General features: G+C 43.1%; 1 protein-coding gene across 2 annotated transcripts in view; it reads right to left on the reverse strand.

The window, feature by feature from the left end:
* Positions 1-6,239, reverse strand: part of LOC308610660 (uncharacterized protein) — a 68,477-nt gene extending 62,238 nt beyond the window's left edge. For both annotated transcript variants that reach the window (XM_081259718.1, XM_081259717.1), the window contains exon 1: positions 5,839-6,239. In XM_081259718.1, coding sequence (XP_081115844.1) covers positions 5,839-6,131 — 293 coding nt within the window. In that variant the 5' untranslated portion in view covers positions 6,132-6,239. The remainder of the gene's footprint in view (positions 1-5,838) is intronic.
* Between the last annotated feature and the right edge of the window lie 14,346 nt (positions 6,240-20,585).

The following is a 20,585-nucleotide window of genomic DNA, read 5'->3' on the forward strand; positions in this document are numbered from 1 at the left end:
GTCCACTCACAACACTGAATATATGAACATGTAAATCTGAGACAATATTTGTGTTGACGTACATGTTTGTGCGTGTTCAAGTGCATCTTTTAATTTGTGACCATGTGTATGGATGTTAGCACGTTAGGGAATAAGTATCAGATTCACTGTTTTCAGCTAGTTAAGGTAGTGTGAGCATTCGTGTAAATTATGGGTGTGTACATGGAAGGACATGTGAGTGTATTTTCTTCTGTGAGCAAATGTTCGAGCTCCAAGGTGGATGTGAGCATGTTTGTGTTCGTGCATCCATGTGAGCACATTTTGGAGGTTAAGACTGTGAATGACATGTGTAAGTGAAGGTGTGAGTGGGAGCATCTGACTATATATATTCGTATCCCAGTTCGAGAGAATGTGTGAGCATGGTCGTTTGATTGAATGCACGTTGGAGCATGTTTGTGTGAAAGAGTGAATGTGTCAGTGTGTGAGTGTAAATGCATGTGTTTTTGAATGTGAGTCTATTTTTGAGTTTGAGTTTGTGAATATTTGGTGTGCTTTCTGAGTGAATGTGTACCTCTATGTAAGGCAGGATATCTGTGTGCAACAGGCTATGTGTGAGACGGTTTAGGGGCAAGAGTAATTTCCTGGCTGTAAATCTGCACACTTACAGTGAACATGTATGTGTGCTCATCTGTATAAATAAATTTATAAGCATGTGAATGCAGGTTAGTGTAATGCTGAGTTCTCAGTCAGTGAGTTTGTTTTTCAAGTGATCTCATAAATGAGTGAATATATTTGAATAAAGTAATTTGTGAGCATGTGAGTGAGTGAATGCAACTATTCTTAAGTAGTGTAATTGAGTGAATTTGTGAGCTTGGTGTGACCATATTTGTGTGCAAGTGAATATATGAGCTTGTTACTCTTAGTGACAATAATAATGTGCATGTGTGAATGGGTGTTTATAACTGCAATGAGCATATCTGCAAGTGAGTTAATTTGTAATCACTTTCATGAGTGAATGAATACGTAATTCAGCTCATGAAAGTGAGTGAGGTGTGGGATACTTTTTGTGAGTGTGTGAAAGTATGAAGATTTGGGTGTGAATGTACGTTAGTTACCATGTGTATGGATGTGGGTAAGTTGTCACTATATGCATTTGCATAGTGAATGCAAGTGGTAATGTGAGTGAATGTGTAACCACGCGCTTCTATGCGAGCATTTATCTTCTTTAGAGTGAATATGTGAACCTGTACATCTGTGTATGCTGACATGTTTGTGTGTTCAACTGTATGTTTAAATTTGTGACCATGTGTACAGCTGTTATCATGTTTCTCTGAGTTAGTGAATATGTATAGTTTATTACCGTGACTTGAATCGTTCAGTGTATTTCTGCGAGTGAAATACAAACATGAGTGTAAGTGCATGTGAGTGTATTTTCTTCTGTGAGTGACTACTGGACCTTCACCTAGAAGTGAGCACACTTATGTGTAAGTGTCCATGGGAGCATGTTCCTGATTTTCACAATATTAATGTGCATGTGTAAGTGAATGTGTTAGTGGGAGCATCTTAGTATATATCTTTGAGTCCCCGTGTGAATGAATTTGTGGGTACGCTCGTGTGATTGAGTGACCGTTTGAGTAGGTTTGTGCGAAGGAGTGAATGTGTCGGTATGCATGAATGTTGCTATGTCTTTGAATGTGAGCAACTTTGTGGGCATATTTGAATGAGTATTTGAGTATGTTTTGTGAGTGACTGTGTGAGCATGTTTATGTACGCAAGCATGTCTTCTATGACGGTTTAAGTGTGAGCCGGCTCATGGGTGATTGCGTTCTTAAGTGTAAATTTGTGTTTACAAAGTGAATATTTGTGTTCCCATCTCTACGCGTCCATTTGTTAGCATGTGCAATCCTATTGGCATATTAGCGGGTATGAGCAGGTGGTTTTCATGTGATCTTGATAACGTACAACTATATTTGAATAACCTACTCTGAGAGCATGTGTGAGTGAATGTGATTTTATGTAACTGAGCGAATGGGTGAGATTCTTAGTGTATGTTCTTGAGCAAGTGAGTCTGTAAGCATGCTGTGTTTGTGACAATGATAATTTGCGTGGAAAAGTGAATGTGTGAGTGTGTGCATATACATGCAATGAATGTGTCTAGAATGTGAGGGAATTTGTAATCCCTTTCGTGTGTATAAGTGAGTATGTGATTATGCTTATGCGAGTGTGGTACGAGCTACTTTGTGGGAATGTTTGAGGATCTGAGTGTGCATATGTTAGTATGGGTATGTGTGTGAGCCAGTTTGTATGTGCATTTGAGTGAGTGAACTATCAGCATGTTAACAGGACTGAGGGAATGTTTGAGCGTGTGAACATATGTAAGCATGTACACTCGTGAGAATGAATGTGTAAACTTATACATGTGACAGTGTGTTAGGATGGCATTTGAAATTTGACATATGTGTGTTTTAAACTGTTATGTTTCATAGTGGATGTGAGCATGTTTTTGTGTGAGGGTTCTTACAAGCATGATCCTGATCTTCTCAATGTTAATCTACATGTGTAAGTGAATGTCTCAGTGGGAGCCTCTGTGTGAATGAATGTGGGCATGGTCATGTGGCTGAGTGAATGTCACCACGTTGTGTGACTGAACGTGTCAGTCCGCGTGTGTGAATGCACGTCTTTAAATATGAGTGACTTGGTGGGCATATTTCGATGCTTGAATGCTTAAACTTTTTGCTGAGTGATGAATGTGTGAGTGTGTGTATATATGTATGTCTCTGTGTAAGTGTATGTGTGAGCCTGCTCATGCCCCTTCATTGTGAGCAAGCATTTTTCAAGTGATGTTTCATTGCACTCATTGTATGTATGGATGGTGAGCATGTACAGACACATTAGCATGTTTCTGTGTAGTGACTATATGGTGGGTTTCTTTTTTATCTTGTTTATGTGGGAGTACATCTGAGTAAGGTCATGTGTGAAAGTGTGTTGTAAGGGAAAGTGTTTTATGTGTTGTAAGAATTTGTGAGATTCTTGGTGACTGTAACAAGATTTCTGTGCAAGTGAATGTATAAGCATGTTTCCGTTTGAGACAATGAGAATTTGCATAAAATTGAAAGTGAACGTGTGATTGTGGAACTCTAAACCTAATATGTATGGCGTATGAATGAATTTTTCATCATATTCATCTGTGTGAATGTGTGGTAATACTGCTGTGACTCACTGAGTTGTCGGCATGATTGTGTGAGTGAAGGGAAGTGTGTGTGTGAGTGCAAATGTATGCATGTTTACATATGTGAGGAACTCGTCAGGATGTTCACTGCAAGAAGTGAACTATACTCATCTTAATGTTGGTCAGTCAGTGTGTGATCCTGTGCATATATGTGAGGATGCACATTTTTGAAAGTGATTATGTGAATTTGTACGTGTCTTGGAGTATGCTCACGGAAGAATATTTGAGTGGTCAAGTAAAGGTTTCTTGGTGTTCATGTGTATGCATTACCTTGTGACTGTATGCTTGGATGAAAGCATGTTCACGGGCCTGTATGAATGTATTTTATGCTCATATTCATGCATGTATACTGTGTGGGTGAAATGTGAGCGCATGACTTGAGTTCATGTGAGCGTATGGATTAATGAATGCGTGAGCTTTGTGGTGAGCACGAGCATATTTGTGTGAAAGGGCGTACGTGAGCATGTTCCTGATGGTGAGCATGTTAATGTGGGTAGCTAAATGGGAGCACTGGAGAGTATATTTTTGGGTATCCCTGTGAGAGAAACGGTAATCATGGTATGCGACTGAGTGAAGGTGTCAGCTCATTTTTATGGAGTGAATGTATCAGTGTGTTTGTATGAGCAGCTCTGAGTATGTACATCAGTGAAATTGTGAGCATGTTCAAGTGAGGGAGTCAATGTCTGACCACGCTCGTGGAAATGAGTGAAGTTGTGAGCATACCTGAGTAAACGTGCGAGCATATGGTGTGAATGTGAATGAGTAGTATTGAGTTTTTAGTCAGTATGTACATTTGGATGAGTCAACACTACGTGTGTTAACGCAATTGTGTGTCTATAGGTGAGCATGCACATTGAGAGCATGAGTATATGAACTTTTACACGTCTTCAAGTGTGATTATATTTGAAATGTTTGAATTTATTGAAAAAGCATTTGTGTGTGCATGTGAATGTGTGAGCATGTTCATGAATGATAGCATATTCATGTAGGTGTGAGGGTTTATTGTGTTTATTTATGTGAGCTTGTTAAAGTGTGAGTACACTGTATGAGTGGAATGTGAGCATGGGAGTATGTTTGTGAGTTTATGTGAGTGAATGCTGGGGCTTCGTGACGAATGTGATCATGTTTATGTGCAAGTGTATATGTAGGGTCCTGATCGTGAGCATGTTCAGGTGCATGAAATGTGAATGCGTGTGTTGGGAAATGAATATAGGTCTCTATGTGCATGAAACTGTCAGCATGCTCATGTGGTTGAATGACTGCTTGAGTAGGTTTATGTGCAGTGAATGTGTCAGTTCTGCTTGGGTAGGTTTATGTGCAGTGAATGTGTCAGTGTGTGTATGTGTGCATCTGAGAGTGTTTATGTATGAGGGAATTCATCAGCATGTTCTTAGGAGTTCATGTGTGAAAGCGTCTTGTTACTAGGTGAGTGTACGTTACTGGGTATATGCAAGCCTTTCCACGGCTGAGAGTGCCTTATTGTGAAGGAGTCTGTATGTTTAAGTGAATATTTTGTGTGTACTCATCTGTATGAGTGAATTGGTGAGCATGTGAGTGCATGTCAGCATATTCCTATGTGATGATTGTGTACGTGTGTTTTTGTGTGATATGTGAATGTAAGTATACACGTATAAGAGAATGTGTGGAAGTATGTGTGTGAGTGTACTTTTTTCTGAGTTTGAGATAACTTGTGAGCTTCTTGGGAGGTGTGAGCATGTTTGTTTTGACGTGCCTACGTGAGTTAATTCCTGTTTGTGACAATATGGGTAAGTGAATGTGTGATTGTTTGCATAAAAATGTAATGAGTATGTTGTGGCAGCACTGTGGCAATGGCGACCTACAAGAATGTCCTGGGCTTCCCTGGTGGCGCAGTGGTTGAGAGTCCGCCTGCCGATGCAGGGGACACAGCTTTGTGCCCAAGTCCGGGGAGATCCCACATGCCGCAGAGCGGCTGGGTCCGTGAGCCATGGCCGCTGAGCCTGCACGTCCGGAGCCTGTGCTCCGCAACGGGAGAGGCCACAACAGTGAGAGGCCCGCGAAGCGAAAACAAAAAAAAAAGAATCCGCCTGCCAATGGAGGGGACACGGGTTTGAACCCTGGTCTATTCAGGGGTAAGAAGCAGGAATGCATCCGGTGCATTTAATAAGAAGGGTCGTTGCTAGAGGACCCTATCTGGCGGAGCAGAGTGGGGAGCGGAATCTGGGATTAGGCCGTTCGAGGCCCTCCCAGTTTTACCAGCCTTCAACTCAGCACGGAATACTAACTTTAGCCCTCACCGCACCATCACCCCCTCCCCCCGCGCACACACACACAGGGGCCAGTATACCTGGCTGAGGAGAACTCAGTCCCTGGAGATGGAGGGGTGGACCCTGGGGCGGTAGCTCCCCGACCCCCGCCATTTCAGCGCTATTAGGTACCACAGCAACACAGGGGCTGAAACAAGGGGGCTCCATCGCAGCTGCACGTGCCCAGCCCCACCACCAACTCCTCTACGGACTGGCCAGCAGGCAGCGCGCGTGGGCAGCGGTTCAAAAGCCCAGACCCACGTCTGCTCCAGCCGTCTCCTTCTAAGAGGTCGCCCACTCACCCTCTGCCCGCCCAGCTCATGGCAGCCTGGCGACCCCGCTCACCAATCAAAGAAGTCCAGAACGACGTCAGGAACATCAGGCGAGGAGAGGTCAGAAGCCAAAGTGGAATTTCCACCTGGGATTGGGGTCGTCGCCCGCCAAGGGCCGGGTCCTGATGAGGAGTAGGCGCACAGCGGCCCGCCGCATGTCGGGACGCCATAGCTCCGACCGTCCGAGAACCCTGGAGACCGCTGCGGAGTGGGAGGCCGATAGACGACGGGGGGCGCGGGATAACCAAGAGGAGCGGGCCGAGGAGGTCGTGCTTCTGCAAAGAGCCGCCTGTAAGGTGACAACATCGAGGCCAAGGGGAGCGCGGAGGGTGCGGGTCGACCAGCGGCCCTGAGCCAGGGAGGGGCAAGAAGAGCAGCAGCCCAGCAACTTCACTCCACGCAGCACCCCGACCACGAACCCAGCCGCTGCAGACAACGATGGGTCTGACGCACTTCTGGCGGCCGCTGGGCGGGCCTGAGGCCCGGCGCACAACTGGCTCCGCCCACCCCGATGGCAAGCGAGCTTCGCCAATCAGGCAGGCGCCGGGAGCCTTTCAACGAGATGCATGGTCCCGCCTCCTACCACAGCCTGTGTGCCGCCCAGCCCTCTGCTCCTTCTGGCGTCTGCAGTCATTCCCGGGTCAGCCGCAGTTCCAGCTCCCTGGCAGCTGGAGAGCTGGGCCGGGGGTCGGCGGCGTGGGGCACCCCGCCCTGCACCTCCCCTCTGCAAAAACGCAAAATGTGCTTTTCACTTGGAACAGCGTATGCCCAAGAGTTTGCTTTTTGTGGTGAAAGTAGTAATTTGACCACCCAGGCTCAATCTGCGTTTTGAAAATACTGGACACCTTTGAGGAATCAGGACCTAGTTGACTGGTGGTCATTCCCTGACCCTCGGGCCTCCAGTGAACCAGACTGCCTGTCCTCTGGAAGGCATAGAGGAGGTTCAACCAGTGCGTTTTGTGACACGGTTCTGGCCCATCATCAGGACCGAAATTGGGCTCCAGGAGCCCCCCTCCCATAGCTAAGGGATGCACAGTTGAAGTGAGGGTTCCTGGCTGACAGCATTGAAGGGGAAAAGAAGGCAACGGTCAGTGTATCGGATCTTCAAGGCAGTGAGCCCCCGGAGAGCAGGCCACTCTAATGCTCCAGCATTCTGGCCCCGCATGTGGGGAAAAAAAAGCCTTACATTTTTGCTAGAGGGCTTCTCTTCTTTCCGCTACCCTGAACATTGCCACATAGAGTAGAAATATCTCAGAGAAAGAGGAGATGCTTCCACTCATTCACTACCCTTCATCCTTCCCATCTCAGGTACCTTGATGAAGCAAGGTCAGAAAGAGGCTTCTTCAGAGCACATAAGCCACATGGGCAATGGACAGATAGACCTCAGTCATATTCACCAGCGCTGGACCTCGTGAGGCATGCCATGTAAAAGTGTTGAAATCAAAATGGATTTCAGGTTCACTCTTGGTCAACTAGAATATTCAAAACAAACATTCCCCCCCTTCCCCTTTCCTTCAGTATTTGGTGAAAATAGTTGGGACTGCTTGTGCCCAGCATATTGCACAGCTTTATTTGCATGGAACTCTCTGGGGTGGCTGAGTGTTTTGTACAGCTAAAAATTTAACTCTTTACCCCACCTCGACCTCTTCTCAAGCACCCTCTTTCTTCTTCTGTCTTTTTTTAAACGATTTTAGAATCACACGTGTTTAAACTGTGTCTCTTAATTTCCTTCCTTCTCTTCACCAGCAGAGCATCTTCACAACTTCGTTTTCCCTCTCCTTTCCCCCTCTTTTTCCTTCTATTGCAGTAAGTGCTCTCTTCTCACTTACGGGGCAGATCCGCATAGAACTAACCCACTTACTTAGGTGGGGGATCCCTCTATGACGAACCATCACAACAGCAGTGGGTCAGTTGAGCCCAGCCCTACTGCTCTTAATCCTGCACCCCTTGTCTCTGGTCACCCAGGCATCCTCGAACAGACAATGCTTGCTGGTTAAAAATGAAAAGGCCATTTCAGTTCAGTTTGTCTGAGCATCTGAATTGTATATGGGCAAGGAGGTGTGGGGACTGCCTAGAGAAGGAGGGTCGATGGGCCCAAGGTTACACAGTGGCAAAGAGCGAAACTAGAACCCTATTTCCAGGTTGGCCTACTTCTAGAAAAGTGTGTTTTTCTAGTGAAACTCAGCTTTGACTGCTATTTCAGGCAGCCACAGGCATGTGGGTATTGTTTTGTTTGAAAGCAGGTTATTCCTATGCCTGGAATCAAATTCTTCAATCAGTGTCTCAACTGACAGGAAAAGCAAGCCTCAAGTTTTTTTCCTAGGCATCCTTGTGACTATGGATACGGCCAAAAACTTGATGGCAACAATGAATTTACTTCCAGAGCTTATGTCCCACACTCACATGACAAAGAGCCGAGAAGGCAGCAAGGAATATGAAAAAGCCAGTATAATTTATACTTGTTGAGCTTTTGTCTAGTTCATTTATTAGAATGTACATCAATATCCAGATTGAATGCACTTAAACCTGAATAGGGGATCACGGTGTAGAGGACATAGCACTGACCTAGGAGTTAGCCCATCTGTGTTCTGACCCAGCTCTGACCCATGACTGCGAGTATTCCAGTTTGTCTAGAGTATGAGGTGGATTGGAAGGTAAGGCAAGAGGTAAAACATGTAAGAAGAGAAAGAATAGGTAGTACCTGGCCTAGTGAGGGCTGCACATTCAGTGCACAGAAAATAACTACTCAGTGAATATGTGAAGCTAAGAAAGATAATTTTATTTTATTTATTTTTTTTACTTATAAACAGCTAACAGTTATTTTTCACAGGCCTAGAAGCTGGTGAGTCCAAGATCAAGGTACCAGCAGCTTTGGTGTCTGGTGAACGCCACTTCCTGGATCATAGGTGGCAACTTTCCACTATGTACTCACTGGTGGAAGGGTCAAAGTATCTCTCTGGACCCCCTTAAATAAGGCCCTAATCTCATTCATGAGGGCTCCACCCTTATGACCTAGCCACCTCCCAGAGACACCACCTTCTAATACCGTTATTTTGGGGTTTAGGATTTCAACACACAGATTTGGGGGAAATGCAAACATTCTATTTAGGATACCTACCCAATTTCCACACTGCCCACAAAGTGCCATGTCTAAACCCAAATAAAATCACATCATTTTCTTGCTTTAAAAAGTCCAAAGACTTCTGATTGACTGGCAGAGAACTTTTCTTCTTCAACCTTTCTCTCCATAACCTATTCCACATACTCCATTTTTCATCTGCATCTATTCTATGTTTGTTTTTTGTTTGCTTTCTTTCTTTTTTTTTTTTTTTGTGGTACGCAGGCCTCTCACTGTTGTGGCCTCTCCCGCTGCAGAGCACAGGCTCCGGATGCGCAGGCTCAGCGGCCATGGCTAAGGGGCATAGCTGCTCCACGGCATGTGGGATCTTCCCGGACCGGGGCACGGACCCGAGTCCCCTGCATCGGCAGGCGGACTCTCAAACACTGCGCCACCAGGGAAGCCCTCTATTTTTTCTTTAAGTTAATTTTTATTGAAGTATAGTTGCTTTACAATGTTGTTTTAGTTTCTGCTTTAAAGCAAAGTGAATCATTTTTATGTATATGTATATCACCTCTTTTTTAGATTTCCTTAGCATTTAGGTCACCACAGAGTATTGAGTAGAGTTCCCTGTGCTATATACTAGTTTCTCAGAAAGAGAGTTTTAGATCTGATTGTCCAAACAAAGGAATTTGAATTCCATCTTACATTCAACAGTAAGCTTTTGGAGGATTTGTGCAGGAAAATGGCATCATCAGGAAGAAACTACCAGTTACTTTCTGGAGGAAGAACTAGAAGAAAGAGAGACTGGGGACAAGGAGAGAAGTTAGGAGGGTGGTGCACACCTCTGCTTCCAGTCATGGCAGGCTAAGTCATTTGCACTCACCATCCCAATGAGGACAAGTAAAAAATACTGGGTGAAGTGTGAAAAAGAAATTATCTTCATTAAGCGCTAAGAAACTCTGAGGCTAAAATCTAGAGGAAAGCAAAAACCCAAATAGGAAAGCCCAGCACTCAAAGCCACTTTTGCCTGAGGGCATTAGCAAATCCAGAAGAAAGAATTGTGACACTGAGCTGTGGTTTTGGTGGCCTCATGGAAAAGAGATGAAAAGTTGAAGTTCTCATCCCCAGTGAGTAGATCTGATAAGCCCTCCAGCCACTCTAAAATAAGTGACTACCCCTTTGGGATAATGGTGAACCAGAAGCAACAAGTCCTGGCATGGAATTGGAGTCTAGATATCCATCACCAGAGTGACCCAAGGAACTTCAAGCCCTGAACTTGGATTAAAGTGGTCTTGGACAGGTAGTGACCCCAGGCCTTTCGCAGCAGCAAGTAAAAATGCTCTCTGCAGGAAGGTTCTGTCTTCCTATGCCTGAAATCAGTCTGATAAATAATTTTTCAATAATATATTGGCACATAGTCAAAGATAAGTGGACACATAAGCCACAAAATACATTGTAAGTGACAGCTGAAAGAAAAACTAGGCAATGAAAACAAATTCACAAATATTTCAGATATCCGAATTATGAGACACAGACTATAGTCACTATGGCCTACTATAGTTCAAAAAAATTTTAAAAAGCTTTAAAATATTTTCAGGGAACAGAAAATCCTAAAAAGTGGCATAGCCAATTTGAAAAAGAATCAAACAGGACATCTAGGACTAAACAATATAACGATTGAGGGTTCAAAGCATGCATTTAACAGAAGGCTATACATAATCATTAGATGATGATAAATGCGATGAAGAGAAATAAACCCAAGAGAGAATTACTGAATTCGAAGATAGACCAAAGAAATCATCCAGAATTTTGCCTGGAGAAATGAATTATATGAAAAACATGTAGGAGAAGAGACACAATGAATAGAGTGAAGAAGTCTAATATACATTTAATTTAAATCCTGGAAGGACAGAAGTGAGAAATGGGAAAGAAGATGATGGCCAGAAATTTTCCAGAGCAGATGAAATGCACCAATCCACAGATTCTAGAAGCCCAGTGAATTCTCAGCAGGATAAAAAACAGATATTCACTCCTAGACACATCATAATGAAAGTGCAGGAAATCAGAAAGAATGAAGGCTATATTAATGATCCAAGTTAGAGATAATGAATCTTGACCTTGGGCAGGAGCAGAAGAAATAAAGACAAGGGGATGGGCCTCTACACGCTTGCCTTTAGAATACCTTTTGCTCAGACTTACCATGAACGACTATTTTATAAACATTCTCCATTTCATTCTTCATTAATAAAATACATTTGCTAACAAATCTATTTGTTAGAGCAACCTGACACCTAGGAGCTGTTCAAATTTTCTTAGTCATACATGAAAGGTCATCATCTTATAAGTATGTCATCTCATGGGCTATGAAAGGGGTGAGTATTCTCCATAGGAATTATGACGGTTAATTTTATGTGTCACCTTGATTGGGCTAAGGAAGAATTTCAAGTGCATAAACCTATTCCGGGAGCTATTAGGTCTGGAAAAGCTTCTGTTTGGATCTGCAGATCCTATTTAGGAGTGAGCTATGGAAATGAAGTCAGAGTGACCTTTCTTGTGTTCCATTTAATGCAAACATATTAAGAGAGCATCTTTACACTGAAATGCATTATTATGGCAACTTGCTTATACAGAACTTCACTTTGAATTTATGAAAAATAAATGGAAACGCTTATTTCACCTTGAGGATTATGTGTGGACCTTAACTGACAAAATGTACTCTCTACCCCATCCCACTGATCAGAAAATGGCCACCCTCCTCCAGAGGATGAATAATAATCATTTAATCCGCACTTCAGCTCTGTGAGGTAGGTATTATTCTTCCCATTTTCCAGCCAGGAGGGGAGATGATATAGTAGATGTCAGAGGTTAGACTCTGAAGCCAGACTGCCTGGGTTGGAATTTCACCTGTGCTACCCACTAGCCGTGGAATCTTAAGCAAGTTACATAGCTTCTCTGTGCCTCAGTTTCCTCATCTCTAGAGTAAGATAATAATAGGACTTCTTTAGAGGCTGCAATGAGTTAATTCATGGAAGGCACCTAAATTATTATGGCCAATCATACAATCAGTGCTCAAAATATGGAAAATCTACTTGTTCTAGAGTTACGAGGCCATTTTTTTGTGGCCACTTAATAGCACGAATGAGAAGCAAAAATACGCATCACTGAAGCCGACTAGAAGAAGAAACATGGGTCATGGGAGCAGCCTGGCCTTATTATCCATAGTTCCTGAAATGAGCTGTGTGACCCTGACTGGGGGCAGTGGGAGGTGTCTACAAGGGTTGGAGAAGGCACTCCATGGGGAGCCAGTGCCTAAGATATGTCCCAAATGTGTCTGCCCAGCCAGAAGCTCCTGGAATCCCGGAGATGAGAGAAGGCCCTTTCCCACACAGGCTCCAGGAAGCGTTTAGAACCCCAAGGAATATACAAATTACTAAGCTCAATGAATCACAATACATTCACTTTAAAAGTACTAGTTTACCCTCTTAATTTACAAGTGGCAATGTATGAAGCAACTGATTGTTCATCATAGTTTTTCTTTGGGAGACCTGAAGCAGTTTCTGGCTTACCCAGTACGGATGTCAAACCCCTGAGTGACACGCAACCACCTTATCACCTTACCTTATAATTTCTAATGGCTGGATTTCGTGTTCCGTTGTCATCACAGAATGTAAATGGTTTCAACTATTACTTTGTTCAAAGCCCTTAGTCCATATCAAACTACCTTCCCCTTTACTTTTCAGTTAAGACTCTCAAGTAGTTCCTAGAGCAGCTTCAGCATTTATACCTTTCTGTCAGCAGCTTTGTCTCAGATATTCATGTGGATACAGCCTTGTTCACAACGGAGCCCAGGGCAAAATGCAGAATGTTTTTGTGTTTCTGATTTACTATAATGAGGGATAAGTGTGCTTAGGGCAATCACTCCCATGGAGAGCAAAGGGGAAATTTAGCGGAACATAATGTGTGTTGACTTGAGTAAGCCTTAGTCCCGTGCCCCTCCCTTGGGGTTGGATTCCAGTTTCTGACTACCCACATGTGTTCACAATGCACACTAGAAGATGTAGCCCCATCTGGCAACACTGGAAATAAGCAAGGAGTCATAGGGCCCCTTAATACAGAGGAATTCCCCAGGTCACTGAGTTTGTGAACTCAAGGTGATGTGGTATTCCTCCATTCCTCATGATAGCAGTATTTACTGAGAGAGAGACATATGCCAGGTCTTGTGCCATGCACAGCCACACACACGGTCTGCCCCCAGGGAAACAACTCTTTAGTAGAAATATAGATGATGAGCCAAGGAATTTCAAAACACATGGTGCAGTGATATACATAAGAGGGACTCCTGAACCAGGCTTGAGGGTTTGCAGAGAAAACTGGATGTCTGGGGCAGGAGTGAAAGGAAGTATTAATCTTCACACTTTTATGTCTTTCCCTCAACCCTGCCATAATTTATAGACAAGTCCTATTTTCTGAGTAAAATATAAATCCAACCACTTTATAACGCCTTGCTTTTGTCACTCTGGTCCAAGCTCCCATCGTCTCTCAGGTGGACTACTCCAATAGCCTCCTAATTGGCTTCCCCACTTCCAGTTTTATATCCTGTGGCAAATATCGTAGGTTAGCTCACTTGACTCCATTACAATCCCAATCACAGCAGGTAAGGCTTGGTCGAGGTTGCAGACCAAGTCTACATTTCCTGAACTCCCGCCCTTATGGCCTGGATTCCACACATAGCTTAGCCTCTGGCAAGCAGATAATAAACCCCCATGAGACTTGGTGGGAGCAGGAAGGTGGAGTCTGTGCTGCTTCTTCTGTGGTTTCTGATTTCTCTTAAGTGAGCATGGGCTCAGAAACTGTTGCTTCTCCTGCAGCAGTAATAATAGAGGTCCCAGGGTACAGTTCCTAGTTTTGTGGGTATCAAAAGGCAAGGCATGGGACATCAACTTTGTATAGATGGAGAAGGAGGCAATGTGGTCTCAAAGTCAAAATTTGTGATGCTCTCAGCAGAAACAGAGTGGTCCAATGTCTTCTTCACTTTCCACCCTCCTGATTGTACCAGTTCTGGGGTATTATTCAAGAAAACAATTCTGGAAATTATAACTACTACTTGAGTTAAAACAAACATGACCACCACCGCCCCCGTGCAAAAGTCTCTTGTGCTTTTCCCTCATACACCCAGGTATTTTGTAGGCTCTTGTGATTTATTTATGCATGCCTGTTTTTGTACTTTGTAAAAATGGCCTCCTATAGAATGTTTTCTTGTGTGTGTGTGTTCTTTTTCTTTTTCTGGCTTGATATCTTGATTCATAAGATTCATCTAACTTGTATGTAGCCAAGATTGTTCATTTTCTTTGCTGTATGACATTCCACTGATGCATATATCACTTCATATACCTACCCAACTAGTATTTGAATTTGGGTTGTGTCCAGTTCTGGACAATTACAAACAATGCAGCTCTGTGCATCCTTGGCCTTGTCATCTGCTTTGCATGGGCATGGGGTTCTCTAGGCGAAGCGCCTAGTGGTAGTATTAGTGGGTCCAGGGTAAATATATCTTAAACTTTGAGGGATACTGAATATTCCCGTTATTCAGTTCTGAATATTTCTTGATTTCCTCCAATCCAAGGATTAGTTAGTAGTATGCTATTTTGTTTCCAAACATCTGGGTGTTTTAAAGCTATCTCTGTGTTATTACCCACTGCGTTAAGCATTATCTTCAGAGAGCCTAGATTTCATGCCAGTGATCCTTTGCAGTTTATTGAGGCTTCCTTTTTCTTAGTAAGGTCTATTTCTGTAAACGGTCAATATGCTCAGCAGAATTTATGTTCTCTGCTTGTTGGGTATAAAGTTTGATAGTATCTAATAGCTCAAATGTATTATTGCTTAGGCCTTTGATATCACTGCTTATTTCTGTTTGCTTGGACGTTCATGTTCTAAGAGTGGTGGGTTAAAATCTCCAGCTCTCATTGTTAACGTATCTATCAGTCCCTACAGTCATAAAATTTATCATTGAGGTTTAAGCTATCCTGCTCTGCCACCTTCTATAACTCCCTCACGCTATCATCCACTGACCCTAGCCATCCACTGCTCTCTGCCCCATCCTACCACCTTCTACATGACTCCAACTTCCACATCAATCACTCAACAATTTGACGCTCTCATTTCCAATGAACGTCTTTACAACATACTAGCCAACCCCTCTCACAGAGACACTCTGGTTTATTCTTCACCCTAAACTACTCTACCTCTCACATCTAAAAGGAAAATATCCCAGTGTTGGACCGCAAGCCCCTGGCCATGCTGCTCTCTCATTCTTCCAATCTATCTACACGTGTTCTTTTATCTCACTGAGCCCTCCTATCCCTTGGCCTCTCTATTTTCTGCCCATCTGCACTCTCCCTCTTCTGTCTCTCCCTCCAGTCACTATTGATTTGTTTTGGGGTTCTCCCTATTTTTTTTTCTGGCCGTGCCGCGCAGCTTGCTGGGATCTTAGTTCCCCAACCCAGGATCGAACCCTGGTCCCCAGCCACTGCCGAGTCCGAACCACTGGACTGCCAGCGATTCCCTGGCGTTTCTCCTCTTTTCCTTCTTTTCCTGCTCCCACTCAGGCATACTAAGTTCTCAATACATCTACCACCACTTATTCTTCTACGCTTATAACACCTTCTGTATCTCCACATCCAGTTATCACCCATAGCCAATCACTGTTGACTTTCAGTTCTATACACTTCTTCATGTGCTTTCAATACCCCTACCTTAGTCTAGGACTTCAGCATCTCTCACATAAATCACTGCTACGATGAGCACTCCATTCTTGCTCCTCTCTGATCCTTTCTTCACATGGCTTTCAGAGTGACATTTCTAAAACACAAATTATTTCCCAAAGTAGAGCCCCTTGATGGCTTCTTGTAGCCTTAAGAATGAAGTCTCCACTGCTGTCTCTGGGGAAATGCAGATGGCCAACAGGCACATGCATACATGTTCAACATCACTAATCATCAGGGAAATGCAAACCAAAACCACAATGAGACATCACCTCACAAAAGGACACACATAACAAATTTTGGCGAGGATGTGGAGGAAAGGGAACAATCCTACACAGTTTCGCGGGAGTGTAAATTGTTGCAGCCACTGTGGAAAACAGTATGGATATTTCTCAGAAAACTAAAAATAGAACTACCATACGACCCAACAATTCCACTGCTGGGTATCCATCTGTAAAACACAAAAACACGAATTCAAACAGATGCATGCATCCCGATGTTCATAGCAGTGTCATTTACAATTGCCAGTGTACGGAAGCAATCTGTGTCTTTCAACAGATGAATGGACAAAGAAGATGTCAGGTATATATACAAAGAAATACTAATCAGCCATAAAAAAAGAATTTTGCCATTGGCAGCAACATGGATGGACTTGGAGGGTATTATGTTAAGAGAAATGAGTGAGACAGAGAAAGACAAATACTCAGTAAATTAAAAAGAATTAATAACTGGCTGAATTAACGGACATAGAAATTAATGTAGAACAGACTTAAGAAAGGGTAAGTCTTCAACAACACACATGCTGCAGAGGGCAGAGAAAGGGCAGGGCTTATTTGAAAACCACCTAATAAGTTGGTATTACTAGCACTACAGAGCTAGTGGGCCCTTTTGTGTGCGTCTTAAATGCCAAGATTATTGTGTATGCAGTAGAGTCATCAAATTTTTCTTACAGGAATTTGGCATGGCCAGAGTCGGGTTTTAGGAAGGTTAACTTAGCAAGTATATGAAGCATGTATCTGTGGGGAAAGACAGGGAGGTAGGAGAAGGTTAGGAGTCTAGGGCAAAGTTCAGGCAAGAAGTAATGAAGGTAATGATACTAAGAGTTGGCAAGAATGTGGAGCAAATAGAAATCTCATCCTCTGCTCTCGGGAATATGAACTAGTACAACCGTTTTGAAAGATAATTGGTGTTACCTAGTAAACTGAACTTGGACAGAACCTAAGACCCAGAAATTTCATGTCTAGGCCTATACTGTAGATCAGGGTTTCTCAACTGCTGACATGTTGGAAAGATAATTCTGGGTTGTAGAGGACTGTCCTGTGCATTGTAGGACGTTTAGCAGTATCCTTGGCCTCCACCCACTAGATGCCAGTAGCACACCCTCAATTATGTCACCCAAAATGCTTCCAGACGTTATCAAATATCACCCTGGCTGGGGCGGATGGGGAAGTGTGGAGAATTGCTCTCAACTGAGAAACTAAAGAAGCTGTTGTATAAGGGCACAGTGGGATATGAATGAGAAAGTTCATCGCAAAATAATTTGCAAAAGCATAAAGCTGGAAACAAGCCACATGTCCATCAACAGGAAATAGACATATTGTGGAATTTTCATATGATGGATAACTATAGAGCAATGAATAATGATGACTACAGTTGCACACATCAGCATGGATAAATACCACAAACACAAAATTGCGGGGGTAGAGAAAGAGCAAGACAAGTAATACATCTAGTATAGTTAGATTTACATAAACTCCAAAATGGAAACGAAATAACATTATTTAAGGGAACATTCCTCTGCAGTGAATGTATAAAAATGTGAATTATCATCCCAGTTCAGGATCATGGTTACCTCTGGGAAGGAATGAGGGGATGAATCAGGAAGGGCACAGGGGGGCTTCCAAGGCATTAGCCGTGTTCTAGTTCTCAAGCTTGGTGGTGAGTACACAGGTTTACATATTATTAAGATATACCTTACATATATTCTGTATTATCTTCTGTATACGTGAAACAGTTCATAAAATTTGTCAGGAAGTGATGCGGTCTAAAATAATGCAGGAAAACGGAGAGAAAGGCAACAGTGTAAATAACTAATTGGATGAGAGACAGAGACAGACAGAGAGAGAGAGGGAGGAGCCAACCTTTAGGTGCCTCTTTGAATCATTTTAAATTCATTTTCTTCATAGAATTGGGGATGAAATCAATTCCTTATCTATAAACACACATAATTCATTGCTCAGACTTCTACGAAATGTACATTTTATGCCTCAACACGGATCCTACTATATGACGTGATTCACAGGACTGGATAATACTACATTTCACAAAACACCATTGTCTGAGAATCCTGCCCTGTTAGACTTGTAAACCTGTACTCATTTGTATTCCTTGGAGTTATAAGCATCTGAAAATAGGTGGCTTAGAGTAAAAGTGATTCTTCATCACTAACTTTAGTGTCATTAGCATACACCTAACTGGTACAGAAAACTGTTTCCAACTTCGGCACCCACCCTACCCCTCTGCTTTTCTCCCAATGGTCACCTCTCAGGTAGTGGAATAACAGGAGAACTTTTGGATCAAGTCCTTTCAGAAGATGGAGCCATAACCAAGGAAAATATCAGAACATCCTAACCTTTCCTGGACCAGGCAGGGAGGGACAAGACAGGTCTCTTCCTAGAAAAAGCACAGAGTTTTCAAGGCTGAAGGACTCATTGAAAACATATTTTATACACGTGGATACAGACAAATCCACAAACACCCAGAGAGATAGGAAACACAGGATTTGTCCCTGACCTGATTTAGGGACCGTCTCTCAGAGACTCAGAGAAGCCTGATATGTTAGATCTACAGCAAACCCTCAGAGCAGCAAGCCTGAGCTTCCTCCCTCAACATGAGAGGCTTCAGGTGCATACATGTGGATAACGTAGCCCACTTTTCCTGTTACCTGTATACATGGCCATCACCTCGTAGATACCCCTCAGTCCTGAGAGTATAACACTAACAGTGCAACTCACCCCACAGAAGCACAGACTCAGTGAAGAGGAACACACATGCCCCTTGGGGCTTGGGACATGGGGCCACCTGGGGAGTAAATTCAGGGCCCTAGGTAACTGGAGCTCGGTAAGGGGCAGGGATAAGGACTCCGAGCATGCACCAAAAAAGGCTTCTCTCAAAAAGAGGTATGCATGCGTTTGTTTAAACTGAAACTCCCGGGACTTCCCTGGCAGTCCAGTGGTTAAGACTCTGTGCTCCCAATGCAGGGGGCACGGGTTCGAAACCTGGTCGGTGATCTGATATCCTGCATGCCACATGACATGGCCAAAAATATAAATAAATAAATAAATAAATAAATAGACAAACAAATAAATATATAAATAAAGTGAACCTCCGAAAATTTTTAAGCGCAGGTAAAGGCCTTTAATATTAACTATAGTTAATACACTAACTATATAACACAGAAATACACACACACACACCCTGCTGGCATGGCATGAACCATATGGAACCAAACCAATTTGAGGTCTTCCGAGGGACCGTACATGGATAAATTTCTACTTGGACTGTTCTTTCATTAAACAATGGTGACAAAAGGCCTCGTGCCTTTTGTTGTTGTTGTTCTAGACATGAGGAATACTCTGTGTTACTACATGACAATGCATTTTTAAATGTCAACCCCACTGACAGGGGAAAGGGTTGTGGATACATTACACTCACTTCACTTTAACAGAACTTTATCAAGCATCTATGAAGAAGAAAACACAGTGCTTTAGAAGAGAGAAATCAATAAAAGCCTTGACGTTCTGAACAAGTCAGAAGCTCACATTTTAGGGAGCTGGGGCGATACACACATAAATAATGTTAATCTACTCTAGGATACGAGAGGAACTAGCATGGAAAACAGAAAATGTATTGATGCTAACCAGGAAGCTCTCAAGCAGCCTTAACTAAATGTAGAAATAAGGCTTTGTACCCTCAAACCCCTGGTCCTCCCCTTCTCTGATCGTCTGCTCTGCTCAAGGACCACTTCACTCTTTTCCCTTAAAGAAGTTCCAGATACTATGCCCATTTCCTCTTTCAGTTTTCTTTAAATTAGGACATATTTCAGACCTCGACAAAGGTACAGAGAATGCTACACCCATGCAACCATCAGCCGTCTTAAGAAACGTAAGCTTACAAATAAAATTGAAACCCACTATTCCCCTCCCCAACTGAATTCTCCCTCTCTTTCCATACATTTAACCACTGTCTTAAATAAGTTTATTGTTCTCATACACACCTTTCTGCATTCTACATATGCATGCATTACTCCTATGTATGCCTTTTACTACAAATAGATGTATGTATAATCAATCTAATAATTTTGAATGCCTTTAAACTTCATATGTGCATGGTATCATAATGCTTTTATCGTGTTGGAACTAGGTTCTTCCTTTATCTATTTGTCCCTTCCACTACTGAATCTTTGCCCCTTGTTATAAGCTGAATTGTATCCCCGCAAAAGATATGTTGAAGTCTTGACCCCCGGAACCTGTAAATGTGACCTTATTTGGAAATAGGGTATTTGCAGGTGTAATAAAGATCAGATGAGGTCATACTGGATTAGGGTGGGCCCTTCATCCAATATGACTGGTGTCCTTATAAGAAGAGAAAGAACACAGAAACAGAGACAGGGGAAAACACTATGTAAAGATGAAGACACTGGAAATCTGCATGTACAAGCCGAGTGATGCCAAGGATTCACAGCAACCACCAGAAACTAGGAGAGAGGCATGGAACGGATGCTTCCTCTAAGCCTCCAGAAGGAACCAGCCCTGCCGACACTTTAACCTCAGACTTCTGGTCTCCAGAACTGTGAGAGAATAAATTTCGGTTGTTTTAAGCCACCTGCTTTGTGGTAATTTGTTACGGTAACCCTAGGAAACTAACACATCCCTCCGC

Source organism: Mesoplodon bidens (assembly GCF_964165515.1).
Source record: "Mesoplodon bidens genome assembly, contig: HAP1_SCAFFOLD_691, whole genome shotgun sequence".
In the NCBI taxonomy this organism is placed as follows: Eukaryota; Metazoa; Chordata; class Mammalia; order Artiodactyla; family Ziphiidae; genus Mesoplodon; species Mesoplodon bidens.